The sequence below is a fragment of the Carassius gibelio genome, chromosome A14 (assembly GCF_023724105.1).
Source record: "Carassius gibelio isolate Cgi1373 ecotype wild population from Czech Republic chromosome A14, carGib1.2-hapl.c, whole genome shotgun sequence".
NCBI lineage: Eukaryota > Metazoa > Chordata > Actinopteri > Cypriniformes > Cyprinidae > Carassius > Carassius gibelio.
In genome coordinates, this window is record NC_068384.1 from 2,897,635 (window position 1) to 2,922,431 (window position 24,797).

Sequence of the window (24,797 nt, forward strand, 5' to 3'; positions counted from 1 at the left end):
CAAAGATAATTTAACATGGATAATTTGTAGTTACCATGGTTTAACTATGGTCTTTATTTATTTATGTTTAATAATGTATATATATATATATATATATATATATATATATATATATATATATATATATATATATATATAATTATTATTATTTTGTAGTAGTAGTAAGTTAACAAAAAAGTTAACAAAGTAAAAAACTAAACAAAAAAACCTTTGAACCTTATTAGGACACATAGGATGAACATCGTTTCACTGCACAATTTCCCACTGCATGGGAAAACTTAACTTTGGATAGTTTCCCTATAATTGTCTAGAATCTAGATCATCCTTGAATAAAAAAGAGACGTTAAGAGCCAGATTTCTGATTATGTGAAGTTTATCAAACAGAAAAATAAATAAATTAAGTTATATTTTGCTATATTCTGTTTGAGTAGTCAAACAATCCAAATAAAACATGTTTAAAACTGCATTTGTAATGTTGTTGGTTTTACACAATCAAAATTATATTGTTGTCTGATGAATATGCAAAAAAATCTGTCTATGAGTAATGAGTATATTAGTTGTTACAGCACACCCTGTGACACTTCCCAGTCTCCCCATGTATAAAGGTTCGATATAATCAGTATTTAATTTTCTGGGGGAAAAAATACTGCCCATGATTAAAAGGTATTGTATAAAATTAGATTACAGAAAATATATTTTTTTAGTTGGCCATTTGTAATTTCTGAACAGGATTTTTATTTTATTTTAGGTATGGATCTTTTCTTTCTTTTTTTTTCATTAGGCTCTATCAAAAGAAGGTTAGTTGTATGAAGTGGTTCAGGATGTCCATGTGAAGTAAAAGCCTGCTTAAATATTAAATAAATATTATGCATCATTCAAAGACACCTGTATTGCTGTACCCTGAGAACCAAAAGCAAACTTTTAACGTTTTGTTTGGTATATTTTAGTACAGATATCACCACATGTACAGCTATATTCCATGTGGTATAAAATGTTCACTTCAAGTTTTCTCCATTCACTCTTTCACAAAAGCTGCATTCTCCAGTTTGGGATCCATCCAAAGGAATGTAACGTGCTCTCATTTTCACAGTTATTGACCATCTTTTGTGGTCCTCCAGCTTTTATAATTCACATCCTATTCAAACCTTCTTCATTTGATTCCTCAAGTAATCGACAGGTGCTGATCAAAAGTTGCTAACTTACAACAGCCAAAATGCTTACTTCAAAATGTACATAGTCAATTTATTTTTTTTGACACTCTTTGAATCATTTTCAAATAGTGCTGTAAATCATATATATGACCAAAACAGGTGATAACCGCACATTGAAAGTAACTGTTTTATAATTGGTTGTGTGGCTGTGAGTTTTCATTCACTCCATGGAGAGTCAATACGAAACAATCCTTTCAGAATCATGTTACATCCACCTTTGTGATGATTTCCCCTGTGGAGCCCACATGGTTTTATAATATGTGATTCTCACTAAAATAACACATAAAGCAGCAGCACCTTGTCATATCTTACTCGTGTACAAGTTCCGTTAAAGGGAGACTGCAGTTACAAGGTTAATAAGGTTAATGTCAGCATTAATGCAAGGACTGCTGGGAGAATCCACGGATAGTCGTAGGTCAGTGTTATCCGTTAGCTCTCAATAGTTAACAGAAGCTATTTAGTCTCTGCTTTCAACCAGTATTGTTTTAGAAATGACACATTATCATAGAAATTGAAAATAATCAGAATCACGTAATGCTGTGTAATAATAAAGCATAAAAAGTCACTCTAAAGTTTTCTGGTCAGTAAAAGAATTTAGTCCTCCACTACCATTGCATAAAATGTGGAGTGATCGATCATTGTGCTGAATGTTTCTAATCAGAGGTGAGTCTGAGTGCAAAGTTTAGCCTTGTCTTTGGTCATTTTTATTTGGAAAGGGATGTGTGTGCCACCAGATGGGTAACAGCTAAATATAGTGCAAGGACATCAATAATCCTCAAGCAGGGGTGTGGAGATGGCTGTTCCTCCATCTGCGTCCATGAATTGGATTCATGGTGGGGGAGTCGAGTTTGCTTCCTACATCATAGTGTGAGAATAAGATTGGCTCCAAGATATAAAGACTTCACACCATGCTGCTGTAATTCATGTATTTTTACAGTGAGATGCAGTGCAATGTTGTTCTCGCCCACAAGGGTACAGTGTTGGTGTTTTCATTAGCCAGGACGACTGCCACACTTAAGTAAAAATTAAACCGAGTTTGTCTTAAAAAATGAAATGTATTTGAGTAGCACTGAAGAAATGCTGTCATGTTCCATTTATAGAAATACAATACAATAGCATTTACATAATACAATACCAAAAGTGATTTTCAACAAGTGGTCTGTGACCTAAAAAGTCTTTCTGAATAGCTTATCAACAATAGCAGGGAAAAACAATGGTAATAATTGTGCATGGGTAGGACAACAAAATAAATAAGCTTCCTTTTGTTGTTTGCATCAAAGACCAACAACAAATCCAATGCTGTATTGTCTGGCACGTAAAGCAGCTGAATTGATGGCATCGACAAGTTGTGTAATGTTCCCTTCACTTATAATAAAGCCCATATAAAACCTCTTTATACTTTTAGGTTTTGTACATTTATACATCTCTTTGTGTAATTATGTTTGTAATAATTTTTCAAATCACTTAAAGTTATTTAGACCCAGAGCAGCCTATCTGACAAATTAAATGCAACAAAAATAGCTTTAAGACAAAAAGTCTATTAGGAGTTTTCTATAAAAAAATTAAAAAATACAACAATAACAAACTCCACCTGACACTCTACAAATAATAATAAAGGAAAAACAAATTTAGTGTGTGTTTCTGTGTGTGTGTAAAACGTCTTTAACCATATAGAGCCTGAGGCCAATCTCTTGTACAATCTTCTTCTGTGCTTTGGTACATGAAGAGCTTGTTTCTGAACAGGTTGGATGTAAAGACGCCTACAGGAGAAGCATCGCAGGGTCCAGTTAAACAAGAAAAGTGATGAAAGACTTCTTTGTTCTTCCTTTTAAATCTCAAATAACATTGTTAATACCAATAAAGATCCTTTTTTTCAATCCCCTGTACACCTAAAAGAAAATTACAAGTTACATAATTAAATGGATGATGTATAATAAAGAGACTAAAATGTACATTTAAATAATAATAAAAAAAAGAATGTTAATAAAAAAAGCAATGATTCTTAAGCACCAAATCAGCATATTAGAATAGAAAGTATCATGCTGAAGACTGGTGTAAGTGTCACAGGAATGTTATTTTTAAAATATATTAAAATGGAGAATATGTTAAGGTATTTCACAATATCCTCCAAATAAATTCAGCTATAGTAAGCTTATTACAAAACTTATTACAAGAATTACTGAAAATCTTATCACCCCTAAACTTCTGAAGATAGAACTGTACAATTATATAGGTGTGATTAAAATACACTTTAGAAAATAAAAAAAAAGTACAAAAGCTGTTACTGGGTTGCCTTTTTAAAAAGTACTAAAATGAGGGCATTTACCAGAGTTAAGATTGATATTGCAATTCATCTGATTGCCAAATCCTGGGTACTTGGTCCATCCAGACATGAGGTCTTGTTTGGAGGAGGATAGCACCACTGTGCCCATGTCAGGGTGATCGTTGTGGAGCATGTTTAACAGAGAATTAGAGTACTGGTGTTCTGCCACCATCAAACCATCAGAGGATACAGCTGAGGGGTAAGGCATCATGGGGGGCAGAGCGAGACTCAATCCCTGCCTAGAATCTCCTGACCACAGAGCGGCACTGTTTGCAGTGTGACTCGGTGGCATATGATGGTTTGATTGAGACTCACTGCTTGCTCCTAACCGGAGATGTTCTGGAGGATACAAGGGCTGAAACCTGGTTTGTGACTGTGCTTCCCATTGACTTGAACCAAGTCCATCTTAGGGGGGAACACAGAAATTGTTTAAATTCATTTAGCAAATCAAATATTTTCTCTAAAATAAAAATTTGAGAGGAACATTTACTTGTTTGAGCAAATTTACGGTTTCTTTTGATTTCTGAGCACTCTCCCTTCGGTTTAGCTGCTTGACTCAGAGCACGGGAGAAATGTTCATCCACCATGCTGTTGATGTCTCCTTTGAAGTAAGTGAGAAGGACACAACTGGACTCCTCCTCAGTCTTCTTAGCCACAGGGTTCCCTAGATCGTCTTCCATCACTGATCTAGTTACAGCAGAAAGAGTGTGCAATGCATCATTTATCCATCTATCCTGCATTGTTGATGAATTATTGTATACACTGATCATAATATCATGTCTTCTGATTCTAATGTGAAATTATCATCCATCACTTTATGACATTGTTTGTATGGTATTGATGAATGAAAGGATGTAAAGATACAACATCACATATTAAATGTTGTTGATTAAAATGAATATGATAAATATTAATAATTATATATATATATATATATATATATATATATATATATATGCACACACATTTATTTAATATTAATTACATATAATTGTTTTAAAATCTGTATATTTTATATAATTATATTTAGTAATATAATTCATTAAGACCACCTGTGTTTGACGATCAACCTTTTCTGAAGGTTTTATGACATTTTATGTTTACAAAAAAATCTACAGTTGATGTCTGGACTATATATATGCATTAAATATTTTTTTTTAAGTTAAATAAAATACCTATAGCTAGTTAATACTAATAATTATGTCCCCTCTCTGAACTAGCTACAAACTGTGTTAACGCAAATCACTTAAGTTCAAACTCTGACAGCATTTGATCAGCTCCAGATTTATACAATTAAGCATTAACGTTACGCTAATATTGCAGCTATTTTAAATGATGAAATATTGCTGTCATGAAAATAGCTGTCGTTTTTACTCACCGTACAAGCCGTGAAATCTCGAGTGTTTAATCAGACGCTGCAACCCGAACAATTACATTGATCTAGGAGAAATATCCGCACGTGCGCGAGATTTGAACAAGCTGCAGTTCGTTAAATCGTTTGCCTTTCAGAAGTTCGACTAAAAGAAACCACTTCACTTTGTGCCCTTAAATGTGGGGCGTTAATCTGTGAACTTCAACCAGTTCGAGTAGAATGTGACTGAACAAGTTTAACTGTCATCTCTGGGGGGAAAGACACTGACAGAGCTAATGTTGTTTTACTTCATTTGCCCGTTGACATTGTCGTTAACACTGATGAGGGGGAAAAGCTGCTAGTATTTTTTATATATATATACTGATAGTCAGAAGCAAAAATTACTATACTTGAAATAAAAAAAAAAAGTGCTGTCATTATACCAATGTCTACAGATATCAGTCGCTTAAATGACACCAGACATAACACATTTCAACAGATGACCTCATTAATTCATATCTCTGGAAGAAATAAATCATTGAAACAATTTTTATCAATGACAAAAACAAAATAAAAATTAAAGAAGCTTTTCATTATTTTCTGCTGGAAATTTCCAAAGACTCTTTTTACATAAACACAAAAAGAAATTAAATACACATTTTATTTTATTGTTTTTCTGTCTCGTGTTGGAAAAACACCATCGTGGCTGGTCCCTGAGATTGAGGTATCAGAGCTCTTCATTTCTCTGGTAGTCTCTGTCTTCATGGACGGTGAGGAGATTTGTAGACCACCTTTCGCTTTGGCCCCCAGTGTCACAGAATGACTCCAGTCTGGTCAAAATTAAAATGATCTTTTATAATTTTTTTATTTTTAAGGAATAGGCTTTTCTTTCCTTATATATAAATATATATATAGAGAGAGAGAGAGAGAGAGAGAGAGAGAGAGAGAGAGATTTCTACCATAGGTTAAGTATGAAAACTAATGTATTGTTTAAATGTGCCAAACCTGAATATTCAGTCCGTCTGAATCTTCCACAGCAGAGATGTATCCTCCACTGCTTCCTTACATTGTCTTTCATCAAACAGTAAAACAGAAAGATAAAGAAACCTGAAATACAGCAAAAAGCAAACCAAATGTAAATCCTTTACATTTGCTATAAAGATTACAATACAAAAACAATATTATCTGTTGTTAAACTCAAATAATTCATTATTCCTGATGGCACTATATTCACTTCAGAGTGATGCATTAGCTAACTCTCTCACTCTCTGGTTATAAGCAGAAGCCCTTGCTGTTACCTTGAAGACTGTTGAGGAGAGAGAACAGGTACAGCAGGGGTGTTTTGGCCGGCCCCCAAGCACCAAAGGATAGTATCCAGGTGAGTCCCAGCAGGAAGCTGAGACTGGCCACCACTCGCAGGTCATGCAGGAACCCTTTTCGGCTGCTGGAGGGCTTATTGGCTCGCATTTTATGGATCTGTACCAGCACCACGGCAAACACGGAGATGTTGCAGATCATGACCAGGGTCACGAAGGAAACCACCGTCACATAAAAGGTCACGTCATTCTTTAACCAGCAACTGAAGAGAATGAAGAGAGTAGTGTAACCATAAGACCCATTCACACCAAAAACAAGAATCTTAATAACAACCATAATTGAATTAGCATCCACACCAACAGACGATAACTTTCTGTTTATTTTAATTGCGGCCTTCTGATATGTTCTGTGCATGCTTTAAAATGTTTTAGCGCTCATCAGCTGGACAGAATTTGCTGTGAGTGATTCCACGACAATAGCCTTACTTTAGGTTTGGAAAATTTGTACAATCTCATTCAAATGTTTTTGAATGACCTGCTCTTGCGCCACAGAGGGTTAGGGTTTGGGATGGTTTTAGGAATTTAGGTTTGTGCTTATTTTTTAATTACTTATTGTACAATTTCCTATTTATCAGAATATGATTTTGTAAGAAATTTAAAAATATGTTCTCTTGTGAGTTTGGGTTGCTTGCTCAATGGTTATAGTTGTTGGTGTGCACCAACTTATGCATTTAAAAATGTGTATTTTAAATTATTTTGCTCATGGCACCTACAATGCAGTTGATTCTTGGAAAAGTGCTCTGGAGAGGCTGGTGCCATATGAATTTATATCAATGGCAAGCACTAAACTTACAACCAGCAGAGGTAAACCTGCAAACAAACAACAGTTCAAGAATCAACAAACACAAACCCTTTTCTGTAAAAATGTCTTAATTGTTATTCACCAATATTCTCGTCACAATTAATTTAGTCAAAACTACACAGTATAACATTTATGAAGAGTAAAAACATAAAACTGTCTCACCCCATCCAAGAGCACAGAATTTGTGGATGTAAGATGGCACATATGAATTAAAGACCTTGACCAAGGCCAGATACATGTTGATTGCACCCAGTCCCATCCAAGTAAAGGTAGCCAGGAAAAAGTAATGTAAAAAGGCTGCTACTGTTATACAGATGGCATTGCTGTTAAAAGAGGCAAGCCAGGAGTTCACCAGGAAGAGCATGTTCAACCCTATCAAGGCTACCGAGAGGTTAATAAGGATCTTTGAAGGGTAGTCTCGCCTCAGTTTCCTGTGGTAATGTAAAAAAAAAAAACATCAAGATTTATTGACACTACTGAAGATGAATCCTTTTGAGTTGCTCAAGGGTGTAAACAAACCAAATGAGTCTCTAAGTCTGCATTGTTATTCTGGTTTAAGTGGTAGTTTGCAAAAGAGTGAACTCACTCAAAGGCCAAATAGGTCAACAGTGTGACTCCAAGAAAGATTGAGGATATACCACAGCCCACGTATGACATGATAGTCAGAATCTTTTCATCCTTTGCACTTATTGGGGTTTTAGAGATATCCTGGGATAGACAGACGGGTTCAGGGAAACATGCATAGTGCTTACAGTAATCAAAATGCAGGCATATTTTATGCAAATGTATAAAAAATGCTACTGTTTGACATCCATAAATTAACTAATGACCTTTAGTTTCAGAATGATTTCCTAAAAGCTTTATAATTTAGTGACCTTTTGCTAATGCAAGGGCAAATTTAGTTTCACACAACCCTAAAAGTGAGGTAAAACTATGAGTACTTTATAACATTTTAATGGGAGGTCTAAATTTTGGGAAGACAAACTGCACTCACCAGAAGAACTCCAAAATGTGTGAGGTGATCACAGGAACAGGACGTATGAGTGGCATTAGACGTCACTGTGTCACATCCAGTATCATTCCATCCACCTTTCTCATCTATGAGACATAAAAAAACAAACACTGGTAAATAGGCCTACATTTTCCATTTGAAAGTGTGTATCACAAAGCTTACCATTTTGGTTGAAGTCCCAGTAGACACACTTGACGATGTCCCAGTCCTACAGAGAAAAAAGAGAGAGTGGTGAAATATTACTTTAACGATAAGCCCCTAAATCTGTGATAATATCAGGGGTTAATCATAGCAGATGATTTTCGTCAGTAGCTATTCTTAGGAAAGTATTTGCTGATTTGCTGATTGCTCGCATTATTAGGGTAACTGTTTACTATAGTTTGTTCCAACAGTTGTATAACTGGGCAATAATGATGCTGAACTGATTTGTGGTTTGTTTTGGTGGTCCATACAGACCTCTTTGTTTTGGAGATGGCGGAGAGTGAGCATCACTGGGATCTCAAGGTTGCTTACTGTGGCATTGGTGACACTGGCAGATACTACATAAGAGTTCAGCTTCATGCCTACTGTAGGGTCCTAGATTTGAAAGGTCTGCCATTAGTAGTAAGTACTGATTGCAAACATCTAAAAAATGCTTCATATAAATAGTTAAAAATGCTATTCTGTGTGGTTTATTAAAATGAGAAAAACACACAAGGAAAATCTGGCCCCCAGTTCAGTGTGTTACCTCAAAGAACTTTTCTGTGCCATAAAAATGAAACTGTACACGAGGTCTTTCTCCATCGTTCGGGAAAAAGCTTTCAATTGTACGAGGTAAGGCAATGAATGCTACAGTTCCTGTGTCTGGATGCTCTGTAAAGTTCTTGTCATAAAATATCTATAAAAAGAAGGGAAAGTGTTACAGCATACTTTAAAATCCATTAACCATTGAGGTTCACACTTTTCCTCTCAGACTCTCAGACTGTGCATTAGTGGTGGAGATTTTTCGTTTTACAGGTTACATCAATATGCCAGTAGGTGGCGACAGGTGACTATGAATGAGTCATTGAATCATTCACTCAAGTGGTTTATTTTAAATACTGATTCATTCAGTAGCACCACTCCTGTGTTGCCACCTTGGAGACATGTGACGGTTGAATCTGCTTTGGCCTGACTAATGTAACGATGTAGGAAATAAAAATGAAACTTAAAGCTGTTTTTGCACCAATACCGTCATTGATCGTAAAAACAAACATCCTCATCAGTCGATGATCAAACAAACAAATCTTTAATATGGTATAGGAAGATATTTTAACACACTGAAAAAATGACATACTTCAGCTTTAATACATACAACAATGCTGGCTCAATATGTTCACATCTTACTTACTTCAAAGTCATTTGGTGGTCAGGGCAAGTATCATACCTGACATGTAAATGGTGCTAAAATAACTACTTGAATCCTGTGATCCACTAACGCACACAAGGACACAGAAACCTTGTGGTCACAATGGTGTGAAAACACATTCACAAAGGCACTGTGATATTTTAATATCACACTTCTATTTTCGCGAAGAGTCTAACGTTCCCATAATGATCTTGGAGTGTTATATGCCGTGTTAGATGTCATGCAGTGTTAGATATACAATCTCTCTTTGTCTCTCACCTCAGGGGTGCTATCATTCAGTAAGGAGGACACCCCGAATGTGAGGCCGTGGAACTGAGAGGTGTCAGGGTTGATCAGTTGAAGTGCCAATGAAGGTGCTGTCATGTTACAAGCATCTCCCTCGAACACCGTCCTGTCTCCCATAAGGTCTGTAATGGAAAGAATCCTACCACACACAAAGACAAAAAGCCACAATAGAGTGAAGGCAGCAGGAAAAATTGGATATTGGGATGTATTCAGAGATATATTTATAGACATATCAGATATCGTATCATGTTTTTTTTTTTATATGAAAATAGACGTCTCCGTGAAGTATGTGTGCTTTCAGGGAATTAACTGAAAATTTACTCCCCCCACCACTGGACCCACTGTAGTGAATGGGTGCTGTCAGAATGAGAGTCAAAACAGCTGATAAAAACATCACAATAATCCACACGTAATCCACACGACTCCATCACTTAATATCTTGTGAAGTAAAAAGCTGAGTGTTTGTAATAATTCCATTATTAAGTTGTTTTAACTATAAGTTAAGCTCCATGAAATGATACCATACTGCGATGAAAGAAAGAAATGTAGCTATACATGTTTGAAACACCATAAGAGTGAGTAAATAACGACAAATAACGTCAGAAAACCTTTTTTTGGTTAAACTATCCCTTGCAGGCTGGGCAACTTCAGTCTTAGAGGGCCACTGTCCTGCAGAGTTTAGGGGACAGAAGTTGCCCAGCCCTGCCTTAAACTACATATACAGCATATCAAAATATAATCATTCACAAAATGCTCTGGCCTGCTTGCATACTTACTTGTTGACTTGGGTGGGTCTAGTTTTGATATAACAGATTCCTGAAACAATTTTAGTAATGTCGCTGGACAGGTCTGTGGTCAAGGTTCCGATCTCAGTGACCTCAGACAGTTTTTCAAGCACAATGTCCAGCTGAGCATCATTTAGATCGGTTTGTTCATTTAAAAGATCCTCAATCATGTCCACAATGTCTGCTGAGTTGTCTGGATACAGATGCAACATGGAGAATAATAAAGTGGGCTGAATTAACTATGCTTCTGTCTTCTCAGACAAATAAAGGCAAATAAAATCCCATATTGATAACGTACCAGCTGTAACTGTGATATTTTCCAAATCCTCAAAATCTGAAACCGTCCTTGTACACTTGCTCAAGTCTGGATGATCCCACGCTGCTCTGTCAGTTGACCCATTTAACTTACTAAATGGAATTAGAAAAAAAGGGATTCTCATTTAGTTATTTATTAAAGGGTTTGTTGACCGATTTTCAGCTTTGTCGGTAGTGTAAGTAAATTAACAATGTATAGTCATTGGTGGGGACATAACATCAGACAACACTCAATCATAATTGATAAAGTGAGATTTTTATGTTAGCATGTTCATCAGAAAATAATTACATGATTTTGATTATGTAAAACCAACAACATTACAGCAGCATCAGAGCACTGGGTGTCTTAATTAGGCTGGATATTGGTAGGGGACATGTCCCATAGTGTCCCCTAATTCTATGCCCTTGTTAGTCAGCAAAACACTTCTGACAGCTCCCCAGCTAACAAAAGTTTTTTAAGAATGTTTTGCCAGTATTCCCATTTTGTTATGTAATTGTTACTCAGAAAACCTTCAGAGCATCCATTTTTTAAATGTTTCCGTGTTTTTTGTTTTGTTTGTTTTTTTAATTAAAATCCAATTTTGGCAGCAGTGAATTACCCCTTTTAATAAATGTTCCTGACTTCAAGAAAATATTATTTACTGGGTTAAAGACATGAAATGATTGTTGCACAGATTTCCTGAGGCTTCTTGAACTCGTGAAAATGTTTTATGCAATGGTGACTGGAGTTATATTGCTGTCCTGGCAGTTAATATTTGCATTGGCAGGAGTCCAAGCAGTATTGTCAAGCTAATTATTCAATTAAAAGATATTGCTTTCCACAAGAAAAAGATAACACATTGATCAGTAGAGCAGCTCAGGATTGTTTATATAGTTTGTGTGCCAAATGACGCAAAGATACACACATGGCACATGTTATCTGAATGTTTTTACAGGGCTGTTGCATTTTTTTCTATAGAAACAAAGCAGTATTGCACTTTAAAATTATATGCAATGGTGATTGCGAAAATGATAATGTCCATAAAACAAACTGGAAATTAGTTTTTTTTTAATACCTCAGTAGATTAATTGATTGATATTCCTATTTTAACAACCTCTGTATAAGTTGCAAAAATTACTGCATGAGGTATAGAACTTACCAAAACCTTGTAGCACTTTCATTCCCTCTCAAACACCCCATGGTACACTCGCTTTGAGGAGTCATTTCATGCCACACATATATGCCATACACTGTAAGCATGGTCTCCTCTGGACAAAGGCCTGGATCTGCAACAATAAACAGCTTACACTGAGAAACAACACACATATTTTGTCTCCATTAGAATATTTCAGCAGCAATTTGTAGATTTGGTTTGTTTTAATATGTACAGGTCACCTGCAAAATCAGACAGTACCTTTATGCATGATGTTGACTCCACCAGACGGGACACTGATACTGAAGGTGGCATTAGTGTATCCTTTTGTCAAGAGTTTAAAAATCAGCCTCTCTGTTGCTGAGATATTCACTGGCACCATAGCCTGAACTTGAAAAGTAGTGACGTAACTGAAAAAGATTTGAGTAACAATACAGCATCCATTTCATCTGCAATTGCGTCTTCCATGTGTTCCATGTTGGCACACTTACTTAGGAGCTTCTTTTATCTCAAGATTCCAAATGTGCATGCTGCATTTTCCCAGTGTCTGCTGAAGCTGAATAAAAGAAGCACATCTAATACAAAAGTTTGGCTCAAAATGACTTTTTATCATATTTGTCAATACTCACCCATTGCTGTATAGTGTGTTGAGGGTCTGTGATGCTTCCACTCATTGTTAGATTGAGATAAACTCTATAAAAAATGTCTCCAAAATCTAGTGAAACATTAGTAAATTAAATTTACGGTTCAAAATACAACACAATCGCAGTTCAGTCACATTACTTGACAGTAAATATCACTCTCTTAAAATAAATATAAAATAAGGATAATCCATTCAATATGAATCTATATTTCGCACAAAGATTTGTTACTCTCACAAAACCTGCGTTCAAATATGTGACCCTGCACAAAACCAGTATTAAAAGTAATGTTTTGTTTCAACAATGCCAATTGACGCAACAGTGTGCATCAATCTTTTTGAGTTATGACAACTTTTCATGAAACTGATCACACAAATTTTATTGATGACCCTTAAATTAACAGCTAGCATAGCACATATACATACCACTTATTTAGCATGTTAACAAGCTAAATATTACTCATTTTGTCATTCTTGGCTCTTGACACTCTTAAAAACACTTTTAAATGTCAAACATAACAGAGTTAACACAGGTCTTATCCTTAACTAAAAAAAGAATAATCAACAAATATCATCCTTTTTAGCAATACAACAATATTTTTTCAAGAAATAGAGTAACATGGACATGGAGAAAATATAATTACAAAATAAGAGTTTTGGAAAAAATCATACCTGCATAATTGAGAGAGGATCCCAAAATCCATATGTAAATAGCCACAGGCAGGTATTTATTAAAGGTAAGCATAATTTATCTATATAAAAAATTAAAAAGGTAAATAAAGAGAGAACGTATTTATTTCTATAGTGTCCACACTTAAAAAAAGCTTTCAAAAAACATTAAAATTCAAAGCAGTTAAAGTAAACCATCTAGCTGAAAAAAAAAAATACATAACCATTTTAGTAATTTGATTCAACATGAGTTAGATTACTTACTGTGTTATGACATATATGACATGATGTAAACCCAGCAAATTCAACCTAGAAAATGAGCTGAGGGTATGTTGTCCTCTAAACATATTCAGCGCTGGACCTCTCCTCAAAAGAGACAAAATCCATGCCCAGTCTCTTGTTGATAAGTTATTTATTAATCATAAAGAGAGTAATAAACATAAAAGGATCCATCAATAATTTACAGTATCCGGAACAAGTTAATCTTATAATGAATCGGTTAACCCTTTCATTTCATGAATTTGTGAATGTTTCTCAATCACTGCGACCCAGTTTGGTAGTTCTGATTGAGGTGTATACTTGTTTTTTGATCTGGTTTATGATTATCACTCATTAATGTGGGAGAAGGCACACCTCATAAATAGTTAAAGATTAATAGTGAAAGTTGTGTGATGAAATACTGCAGCAAATGCATAACTCTTGCTAAATAGGATGAATGTTTCTGATACAGAGTCAATTGTGAGCTGATAATGCATTTTTGTCAGCTTGTTCTGTAATAGCTATAATAGTTATAATAAGAGCAGCATGTGATTGAAGCTGTAAGGTTTGATGACTAAAGCATAAAAGATCCACAAATGCTGTATTTTTGGAAGTGCAATAATAATAATAATGTCATAAAAGACAGCACATGACAATGAATATGCGGAACTAGTCTTGTTTTCATTACATGGACAGTTCTGCATATGTTTATGTGGCCAGTATGAGTCTACCATCTTTACAGGAAGTTGTTTCAGAATTTAAGCAAACAGTTCAGGTAATGTTCCTTCCTTCCACAAAGCTTCCACCAATCGACTTTAATTAGATTTTATAGTGGCAACCCAAAGCTCTCTCTAAACTTAAGTACATAATTCTCATTTAGAGAGATTCTTTTTTTCTTTCTTTTTTTCATTTGGATGCATATTTTGTAAGTATTACTGTATATATATATTCTATATTTTTATCTTTCGTTCCGAAATAAAATGTGTGTCTGACATAGATATTAAATGACGTGGAACATGTTATATAATTAATGGCCTGTCATTTATTAATTAATTAATTTTTTTTACAAATACAATCAACTAACTGAACAGATAATATTAGAAAAAAGGATTCTTGATACGTGTAAGTTTTTATCTGAATCAAAAGATTCAGGAAGCTGCTCCAAGATCTAATTCAAATGATTGGCGATACACACTTGTCCTGATATGAATCAAATTGGATTTTTGACCAGTGCAGTTCAGTAGGTGACAGTTCAATATGGAATCAGTACTCTGCAAGAATATCAAACCCCTTATAAGTTGATGTCAAATACATGGAGTGCCTTTGTTACACTGCTGGGGTAAGATCACATACTGGGGTTATAAGTTATAACACCATGCTACAAAAACAGGTTTACTGAAACAAACCAAAAGAAGAACCCATTAAAATGTCTTTCTCTGTGACTGAACATAACTCAGTTCCACTTTCTGTCTAACTCACGAGTGTGAGCATGTGTGTGTAGATGCTAGAACAAACTTGCTTAACAGCATTTCACTCAACTCCAGTGTATCTGTGTAAAAAACATGTAAGTCTAAAAAAACACTGTCATGTGTGCATGTTTGTGTATCAGTGTCCGAATTCTCAATTAGAGTCACATTGGCGACAAATTAATTTTGTTAATCCTGAAGTGCCAGCTTGATAGGCCCAGGGACTGCATATTTTACCCATGCTTTCTTTGGCTTTGAGTATGAAAATGGCTCAGTACAGACAGCACATTGTCTAAAGTCATATAGCCTAACCACAAGGTCTACACTTCATCATAATTGTAACCTCAATGTACAAAAACATAAACTATTTTAAATGTCAAATATAACTGAACAGCAAACTTTAATAAGTCTTTCCCTTTACTGAAAACACATTAAATAGCACTGATCTATCCAACAAAGCATGCTTGGAACTAGAAATCCAATGCCCTGTTTAGGTCAATGCAACATAAATGATTAATAAAGCACCAACACAAATGGTTTAAGTTAACTAAACATTTTACAAATGTAATATTATTTAACGTAATATCATTTAGTGTGAATGACATAATTTTCACTGCTATATTTCTCTGTAAGCTGACTGAGGCATCATTAAAAGCACTATATTAAACTGAGTTGATGTGACAGAATGCTTCCTTTGCGACTGATCTGACTGACTTTCCCTTCTTTGTGATCTCATTAGACACCCTTTAAAAAACAGGCACACCTCTCTGTGTCTTTCTTTTCCATTGTCTAGTTGCAAAAAGAAAATTTGCAAAAAAAAAAAAAAAAAATCATAGTTCTATATAAGGGGATGCTTTTAAAAGTGTGTTACAACCCACCCCACTCCCTTCATTCACTGTTTACGATCAGATGATAAGAGCAGATCATTTGTAACTCTAAAGAGAGCAGTCTCAGTACTGTGATACGGTCTAAATCCTGGCTAGAAATCCTCACAGATGCTATTTTTCTCTAAGAAGGAATACATTTGTGAGGATAATACCTTTCTAGCATCTTGGACAGAAAAGGAAGATGCAAGATCAGTCTTAACTAGTTCTTTGGGGTCCAGTTTTGTTTTTGTAATGAGAGGCTTACAGCCAGTTTGAAGGTTTTAGGGACATATCCTAATGACAATGATGAATTAATAATAGTCAGAAGAGGATCTATGACTTCTGGAAGCACCTCTTTTAGGAATAGGGTCCATCTAAGCTGACAACCATACCCTGTCTCCCCTGTTAAATGTACGTCATTGAAAGCACGCTGTTTTCTAGCATATTTACTTTAACTTCTCAGGTATATCAATGGTATGACATATTTCAGATGTGGTTGAAATTAAAACAACAGTGGTTACATATACATTTATTTAATTGTTTGATCAAAATTCTTGCTAGGGACAATTACTGTAAGTAGTCGTTGTATATTAGTAGACATGTCACTAGCGTTTGTCTCCACCTATCTGAAATACATAGGACACAAAAAGCTAGAAAATAAATAAATACATACAACAGATAATCAACTACCTTTACCAGTTGAGGAAGTTCATCCTGCTACAGGAGTTGCTCACACAGTTCTACTCAGCAATAATTGATTCTGTTCTATGCACTTCAATAACTGTCTGGATTAGCTCAGTTACAAAATCAGATATCAGAAGACTACGGTTTAGGCTGCTGAAATAATTATTGGTGCTCCCCTGCCCAGCCTTCAAGAACTAAATCCAGATTTAGAAAAAGGCTCTGACAATCACTCTGGACTCTCACATGCAAGGCATCTCCTTTTTGAACTTTTGCCATGTGTATATATATATACACATATGTGTATTTTTATTCACATTTCTTTATTTTTTATTATCTCTGTGTTGTTGTTTTTCTCTGAAGCTTCTGTCACTGAAACAAATTCCTTGTATGTGCAAACATACTTGCCAATAAAGCCCTTTCTGACTTCTGATACATACATAAAAAATATTAAATTTTCCCATATTTTTCAGATTTTATAAATATTTGACACGGACAGAGTTGGGACATTGCTTTGAAACTATAAAGCAGGAATATAGCTATAAATAATTACAATGAAGTTTCTTCTGTCAGCAAAAAATTCTGTGCATATTTTAATCTATACTTTTGAGCTGGTCTGAAGACAGGTTAAAATATATGAACATTCAAGCCACCTTCTCTGATTATTTTAAATGTGCAAATGTTGCTATTTTAAAAATGAGTGGCAGGTAAAGTTGCTGTTCCATGTCTCACGAATCAGTAAAACGAATAAAGCTACACATAATACCTTTGTATAATGACATAATATACAGAAAATGATATTGATTGCTCTTAGTTCCTTTCTTATATTTCCAAAGATTTACATTGTGTGTTTTTCATAAATAGAGGGAGTGTTGCCATAACAGTTTTCAAGGAACGGATTAATCAACCAGTCTCTGTAGGCCTTACATGAGATCATTTTAACACACAGGTAAAGGAAGGTTTCAGCCTCCACCTCACCATTTCCTCTAAATTTTCCATTCAGGGTATTTCTACAAGAAGCTTGAAAGAATTTCCCACAAGACTGTGAAAAAACACACAACAGTGTATGATGTATGATGTTTAAACTCATACTTTTCTGCTCTTCTTTCTACAACATCCGACAACAATATTATGTTTTAACACTTATAGATAGAAGTTTATATTTGATTTTATATTTATATATCATCAGTGTTCAATTAAAATAATATACATTCAGCTCTGCCTGCATGACAATTTTGACAATAGTGGTCAAAACACAATCACTGTGAAAATAAGTAGTACTATATATAAATACTATCTTTTGCAGAATGCTATTCAGGTGTATCAGTTGTAAGTTCAGGTCACACAAGTTTGTGAAACCAGTTTTTTTCTGCCCTGCACTGGTCAATGAATTAGTTATAGCAGCTATTGTTATAGATTGTAGCTCTGTGGTATGTCTGTGGTATTTTATGGACTAGAGCTTCATATACTCTGTATATCTGAAGCCCTGACATTCCCTCACAGGCACATCCATTATTGGCTTACAGTAAGTGCTGGTGCACAATTTAATACATGTAACTGATATAGGCTCAGCCTGCTGTATAAATGAATGAGGGGCCTGCAAACTATGGCTAAAATGAAAGGAAACAGTCTGAGATGCCTGAAAAGCAGTACAGCCAAAGGGAATATAGTGTTTTCTTAAAGGGAGGGGTTGACCACAGCTTAGCCGTTCCTGTCAGTTTCTCATTCAACATATTGTCAAAGCTCCAGTATAGAGGTAAAAGGAAAATATGCCAAGCCTGTGCACAAAAAAAAATGTGTTTAATTTCGTTCTTTCTTTTATTTTTTTATTATTAAAAAAAGTAATAATTAATTTTTTTATTATTATTTATTATTATTATTATTTGTTATTTTATTATTAAAATCATAACTTAAAAATAACAATAAAAGTAATATTTCCAAATAACTAATTATGTAACTCTGTCCTTGAACCTGAAATGCTTACATTTTACATTACAGGCCTGTTGGTGGTACTTGGGCTTCATTTAACCAACTAGTTTCATCAAATGGTAGCCCAATATGCAATAGCCTAAATAGGAGTAAATTTAACACTATACTTAGAATTAATGCCCCTTCTTTTACTTTTGCAATTTCAGGCTTGTAAAATAATAGTAATAATACACCTGTCTTTATCGTGTCTATATACCTACAAATGGACAGTGTATATTTCAACCAATTTACTGATATTCATAAACTACAATGAAATCTGAGCTTGTTTAAGATACACTCAATCTATAGCAATACAATGGCAATGACGTCTAAAGCTGAAAGATTTAAGCGAAAAAAAACAGGTAGGTCTATTCCGACTTTATAGCATTACTGTTTTGTACACACAATATTGACCACAATATTATTGTTGATAACTTTCGAGAGAAGGCCACTTCTGGTTAATTTTGGAAAAAGGCAAGGGGCTTGAGCACCAAAGCATCCCCTTCATACATACATCAGGCATATATACATAAAGGATTATGACAGTGGAGTGTTTATAATAAGAATTTTCCAACTGTAAGGACCCCTTAAATATTATAATCATTCATAAAATAAAAAGAGTTATATTTTCATTTTTAAATCACCTTTAAAAAATTTAATTGTCTGAAGCCAAACAAATTTCTTAAACAATATATATTGTATTTTACCGGTTTACCGGTTATCTTTATATTTATATTTATCTTTATTTATTTTTTTATTTTTTTTACTTTTTCTCAAGTTTTCTACATACCCCATAGCACCCTCTTGCGGTCACGGACACCGGATTGACACCCACCGAGTAACGACCCATCTCTCCTCTCTCTCTCTCTGTCTCTCTCTCAGTGTCCTGCAGTGCGTGCTGTCAAACGCTAGATGTCGCTGTTTCCGTCCGTGGACCGCGGAGGGTTGAGCAGCCGGCTTCCCCGCGCGCCAAACAACCGGAAAAAAAAACTTCGGCAAAAATGGCGGAAGGTGCGACGTCTCTGAAAGGGTTGCGGGCGCAAATGGGTAAGAATTAACTGCTTTACAACCTCTTTCGACGAGAACTAGTTTCTTAAACCAGTCAGATGACATATCTTTAGTACTTTGGCTTTGTTCGGAGGTTGTGTGGACGACTGGGGGGCTTGAATCCGTTACTTTCATTGAGGCGGTCTGAGGGGGAGAGTTAGCGGGCTTAGATGGACAGATAACGGCCAGCTAACTGCTAAACTTACTGCAGCACCAGACAATAATTCTGTGTTTGTTCACTGTGATGTTCTTCTACAGTTTAATGTTCAGACAGGATGAATTTACGAAACCTGAAGGGTTTTTAAGTGTTGTGTTCGCCGGGTCTGTAGGGAGGTTTGATGAGTGATGTTTGGTTTTGACAGGGACACATCATCATCTCAGCTTTGTATGGCGCTTTTAACTGTAACTTACAGAGCTTGTATTCATTCGTTTATCATTGTGTTTGTACTAAATATTCATAACTTAATATAACGCTTTTAAAAAGGTGTAATCCTCTGCAGTCTCAAAAGTTGGTTTCTATATTACACTTCCTATCTAAATTCAGAGACACTGACATTGATGTCGAAATAGTTCACGTGTAAATTACAGAACCAGTGGGAGAAATCCATGTTTTGATTGACGTAAATAAATATTTTGTATTGAGTTGACCTTTATAAGTGAAACTTAAGGCTTGTGCAGTTCATACTACACAGAGGCATCACTAAAGTAGTGTTTACGGATCTGTGGGGGTTTAGCAGTATTTTTCTCCTGATGTCTTATCATGTTGAGTGTGTGAGTGAGCTTCTGTCTTGCAGATGTTGTTGGACATCTTTGCCACTAATTGCTAAACACGTATGACTCTCATCACACTTGGAGATGTAACCACAACTTGGTCGTTTACCATTTGATGGTTGAGCATGAATGTAAACTGTCATTTCTTTCACTATCAGCATCATTGGAGTTGCTTTGTGCAGCAAAGCATCAAACTGTTTACCTGTCCCTCCCTCTAAGGAAAACATGCATGGGTTGCTTGTTTTGCATGCCCTTCTGACTTGCTAATGAGGGATGATTTGCACTTTTGATACATTGCCTTCACCCTCTGCCACTAATAGACTAGTAGCTTTAGCTTTCACTGTAGCCAGCGATTAATCTCATGCAGTTTTGGTGTAACAAACATAACAGCATTGAAAGACTTATGCTTTTTGTTTGTCATTTTAGCTTCTTTTGTGGAAGATTCGTTGTTGTAGAACAGGTCATGGTGTGGTTAGAAACTTCAAAGTGTGTTCTCATCAAGACCGGGGTTAACCCTGGCCTGACTGCAAACATAATATAGGGTGGTGGAGTCCAGTGGTCAGACAACTGCACATATTTGGTTATGTATGCAAGAATTAATGCTTGAATACCATTTATTTTGGGGTCTATTAAGTTTCTCTCTCTCTCTCTTTTTTTTGGTAAGGTATTATTGAAGAGAATGAAAAATAACATGGCCTGTTAGAGTCATGTGATATTGAGCTGTTTGGTTAAAATCATTATGAACCAGGCTGGATATAAGTCAATATTAAATGGGTAGCACCTTTGTTTATCAGGTGCACTCATTATTCTTGGCTGTCAGAATTAGAGTTGTTCCGATTCCGATACTAGTATCGGAAATATCTCCGATACCACAACAAATTCTGGCATCGGCATCGGCGAGTACATGAACCCATATACCGATCCGATACCATTTTCTTAAAAAAGACCTAGTTATGACCGCAAGCTTTGCCTAACCGCTGCACGGTTCTTCTTCGCTGCTCAAAATGCATTGAAAACACAGGAAGTTGTGCTGTGTTGCCACAAGCAACCCCTGTTTAGAGCAGCGAAGAAGAAATGAAAACGCGTTAGCAGCCCTTATTTATATATGACTGGATCACTCATCACATTCTAAACTGCCAAAAGACAGTGAAGCCGCTACTATATTATAGATCAGTGGTTAGCAGTATGTCTCTGTAGTACCGGTAGTTACAGACTCTCGAGTATATTCAGTACCGGCAACTGCGTTCAGTCGCTTCCGTGTAAGTCAAAACGCAGGGCTCCAGACAGTAGCCGAATATATACTAGTGTCTGTGAATATTAAACTGCAAAATACTATTTAAATATTACTCCCGCAAAATCTACATCTCTGTGGGTGACTGGCACAGATGCGCGAGAGCTCGCTGTTTTGTAGTCTCTGCTGTGTGTCATGAGGACACGAACGCATAAACCGTCACTTCATGAGAATTTACCGTTTCATTTGAGAATACTGTCATATCATAAACACAGACACTCAAAGATCTTCATGGCAGCCCATTAAAATAAATGTTTGGTTTACATGAGTAAATTGACAATATATAAAGCTACTGTTGTAGCCTACAGTAATAATAATACATCTCTATAATAATAATAATTATGCCTAGATGGTTGCTTGTTTTTTACTTGTTTTTTACTTGTTAGAGATTATCTGATTAATAGATCTTTTTTTATATTCCTAGACTTATTTGTTGCAGTTTTTTTATACAGTTATATTGTAAAACTTAAATACCTTTTTTAGTTTGCGGTGTTAGATTTTTGGCTGCATTTGAAGTTCTTTTTTGCATAAGAAAATAAATAATACTGTCAAATTCATGTTAGATAATAAAAATACTGTAATAAATACAGTAGTTCACCATGTATTTGTTCATGTTTTATTGAGGGATCTGTCTGAAGCACACCATAAAAAAATTCTAGCAATTTACACAGGGCTAGTAGTATATACAGCTGTATATACAGATATACACCCAGGTATCGGATCAGTACTCGGTATCGGCCGATACCCTGAGCCCAGGTATCGGAATCGGTATCGGGAAGAGAAAAAGGGTATCGGAACATCTCTAGTCAGAATAAGGGATGTATTTCTCCTTGTTAAATAGTTTCCTCTCTGATTAGTTATTTTAAAGGGAGTCGTTTTCAGAGACCATTATATGATACAAATTTGTGAAGCAAATTGGCTTAAATTTGGTATTTTGGTTCTACAGGTGTTGTACATTGCCCTGCTAAGCTTTATTGCTTTTCTAGTACAGACATTTGTTTAAGTGCAGCAGCACTCAAATGTGCAACCCAGGATCATTGGGGGAAACCTGTATTACATTGCTGAAAAATTATATTTACGTTGCTTCTTGCACATTTCACAACTCTTTCAGAGTGAAATGGCCATTGATTGGGGCTAAATGTACTTTCAGTTTTACCCCAAATAGGTTTATGTGAATTTGGCGTTGTTTTATAAGGTCAGTTATTGTATGTATTGGGCCAGTTCAGAAATGAAATGTCTTAGAAGTGGCACTAAATGGTTAATGCAGACTTAAAAGCAAACATGAGATAAAAATGCATTTGCTTAAGCAACCATGTCATTTTAGCTTCATTCTTCAAGTCACTTGAGTTTTAGTTTTTTATTGTGACTCGTGTTTCACAGGACCCATACCTAAAGGGCTATACATCGCAAGTGCAGTGATGTACCAAGTGAGCTACCTAGGTTGCAAATGTGATTGCTTAAAGGTCCAGTGCTGATGATCACTCTATCATTAGCCTCCAGGAAGCAAGCATGACCTGCTGTCCACAGGTCATCATCATCGCTCTGCCTCTTGAATTAGCCCAAGCATACACAGTCTAGGTGTCCCCGCTAATCCTGTACAAGAAATGCACTGTGGATGGGGTTGGGTAAACCAGTTAGTCAATATGAGGTTGACTAGTTCTTTTAAGTTGATGTTTCTAGCAGCAGTGCTTTTGCTTTAATTAGCATGCTGTTATTAAGCTCTTACACAGTGTGCATGGAAAAGGGCCATTCAAATTCAAAACCAACCTATTATATATGACTCGCCAACAAGTTGATTTAGAAAATATGTATTTTTGCATATCACTATTATTTGTTAGTATGTGAGAGTATGTAAAACCGCAGTTGTGCCTTCTGTTGAGGCCTGAATAGTTGGACAGTGCAGGCACGTTCCTCTCCAAGCATCTGTCCTAGAGACTTCCTATTGTCCCAATAACAGGCTGCTACTGCAGAAAAAAAAGAGAAAGAGAGGGAGTGAGGCAAACAGTGACGGTAACAGGACCCCAGTGAGCACTGACTCTCCCTGACTGCTGGCTCTCCTTGGATATACACGGCAGGAAATAGAGAGCATAGTGTTGGTATTTGTATAACCGTTCTTTGTGTTCTGTCAGCCTGTGTGAATGAGTTTTTGTTGAACAGCCCATCTTGTCATCTGACAGTTTGAACTTTGCAGCTGTTGTCAAAGGGAATGATGTAACCCTTGTCTGTGCCCTTAGTGTTTTTTTTTTCTCAAAATGTAATTAAAATCTCAATGATCAGTAGTCATGGTTTTGAGAACAATGCAGATTGGTTTTTTATTTTGTCTGTGGCTGTGACATAGAGCAGTAGTGCAGGATCTGATAGCTAAATTATATGATAACTATGTTTTGACAGCCAATAATCTGGAGTATCGTAATCGGATTAAAGCATTGTGTCGCACAATGCATTGTTTCCTTCTGGTACCGATTAAAGAAATGGTTCACCCACAAATGAAAATTTGCTGAAAATTTTATGCATTCTCAGGCCATCCAAAATGTTTTTCTTCCTCAGAACAGATTTGAAGAAATTTAGGAATGCATCACATCTGTAGTGAATAAGAGTCCAAAGCTGATAAGAACTAGGGTTGGCTGATAGATTATTCCTACACCACCACCCCAGTTCCGTGTTCGGAAAGGATATGAAGTGCACTACGGAAACCCTAAAAAAGACTAAATAGCCAACAAGAAATTTTCTGTGAAAATATTTTTTTTCAATACTTTTTCTCACTATTATATAATTGGATAAGGATAGGTGACTGCATATAAATTGTAGGCATCAGGGAGCTGCTATTGAAACTGCTTTCGATTGTACGCGCTCATTTTATTTTAACTTTCCATTATCGATTTTCATAATTCGCCAAACGAACATTACTTGACAGTTCAGCAGGCTACTGTACTGTCAACACACCCACCCCTCAGTTGAACTGCTGACTAGGTTGTTGTCAACTTTTTTGTTGTTGTCATGACAGTGCACACACGTGCATACCAGACACACTGGGAAGGAACTTTTCGATGCACGCTTTCCAATTCGAAAAATGGAGAAAGAGACTCTGAGGCACAGCCATCATCAATTAAAAAAAGAGAAGGTGTGTCCTGTTTCAAAAATGTTTTTTTTTTTATGCGCC

At 35.7% G+C, this 24,797-nt stretch overlaps 3 protein-coding genes across 22 annotated transcripts in view; 1 reads left to right on the forward strand and 2 right to left on the reverse strand.

Annotated features, from left to right (window-relative positions):
- Positions 1 to 2,246: 2,246 nt before the first annotated feature.
- On the reverse strand, positions 2,247 to 5,211 carry LOC128027156 (transcription cofactor vestigial-like protein 3). Of its 2 annotated transcripts, none has more exons than XM_052614470.1 (4): positions 4,913 to 5,211; positions 4,025 to 4,221; positions 3,538 to 3,939; positions 2,247 to 3,100 (listed from the first exon to the last, which is right to left on the reverse strand). In XM_052614470.1, the coding sequence occupies exons 2-4, from the start codon at positions 4,212 to 4,214 to the stop codon at positions 3,060 to 3,062; spliced, it is 633 nt and encodes a 210-aa protein (XP_052470430.1). In that variant the 5' UTR covers positions 4,215 to 4,221; positions 4,913 to 5,211; the 3' UTR covers positions 2,247 to 3,059. The 2 variants fall into 2 exon arrangements, with proteins under 2 accessions (XP_052470430.1, XP_052470431.1); XM_052614471.1 differs by lacking the exon at positions 4,913 to 5,211 and adding an exon at positions 4,587 to 4,757.
- A 317-nt stretch (positions 5,212 to 5,528) lies between these two features.
- adgrg4a (adhesion G protein-coupled receptor G4a) lies at positions 5,529 to 13,667 on the reverse strand. Its single transcript, XM_052614437.1, has 19 exons — positions 13,554 to 13,667; positions 13,293 to 13,372; positions 12,610 to 12,695; positions 12,472 to 12,536; positions 12,242 to 12,390; positions 11,987 to 12,113; positions 10,831 to 10,940; positions 10,524 to 10,725; positions 9,721 to 9,886; positions 8,803 to 8,952; positions 8,532 to 8,651; positions 8,238 to 8,283; positions 8,058 to 8,161; positions 7,650 to 7,771; positions 7,226 to 7,494; positions 6,975 to 7,071; positions 6,184 to 6,464; positions 5,891 to 5,992; positions 5,529 to 5,715 (listed from the first exon to the last, which is right to left on the reverse strand). The coding sequence occupies exons 2-19, from the start codon at positions 13,363 to 13,365 to the stop codon at positions 5,546 to 5,548; spliced, it is 2,439 nt and encodes an 812-aa protein (XP_052470397.1). The 5' UTR covers positions 13,366 to 13,372; positions 13,554 to 13,667; the 3' UTR covers positions 5,529 to 5,545.
- A 5,767-nt stretch (positions 13,668 to 19,434) lies between these two features.
- LOC128027252 (ensconsin) overlaps positions 19,435 to 24,797 on the forward strand; it is a 28,533-nt gene continuing 23,170 nt past the window's right edge. For all 19 annotated transcript variants that reach the window (XM_052614646.1, XM_052614648.1, XM_052614649.1 and 16 more), the window contains exon 1: positions 19,435 to 19,575. In XM_052614646.1, the coding sequence (XP_052470606.1) occupies positions 19,530 to 19,575 (46 nt within the window). In that variant the 5' untranslated portion in view covers positions 19,435 to 19,529. The remainder of the gene's footprint in view (positions 19,576 to 24,797) is intronic.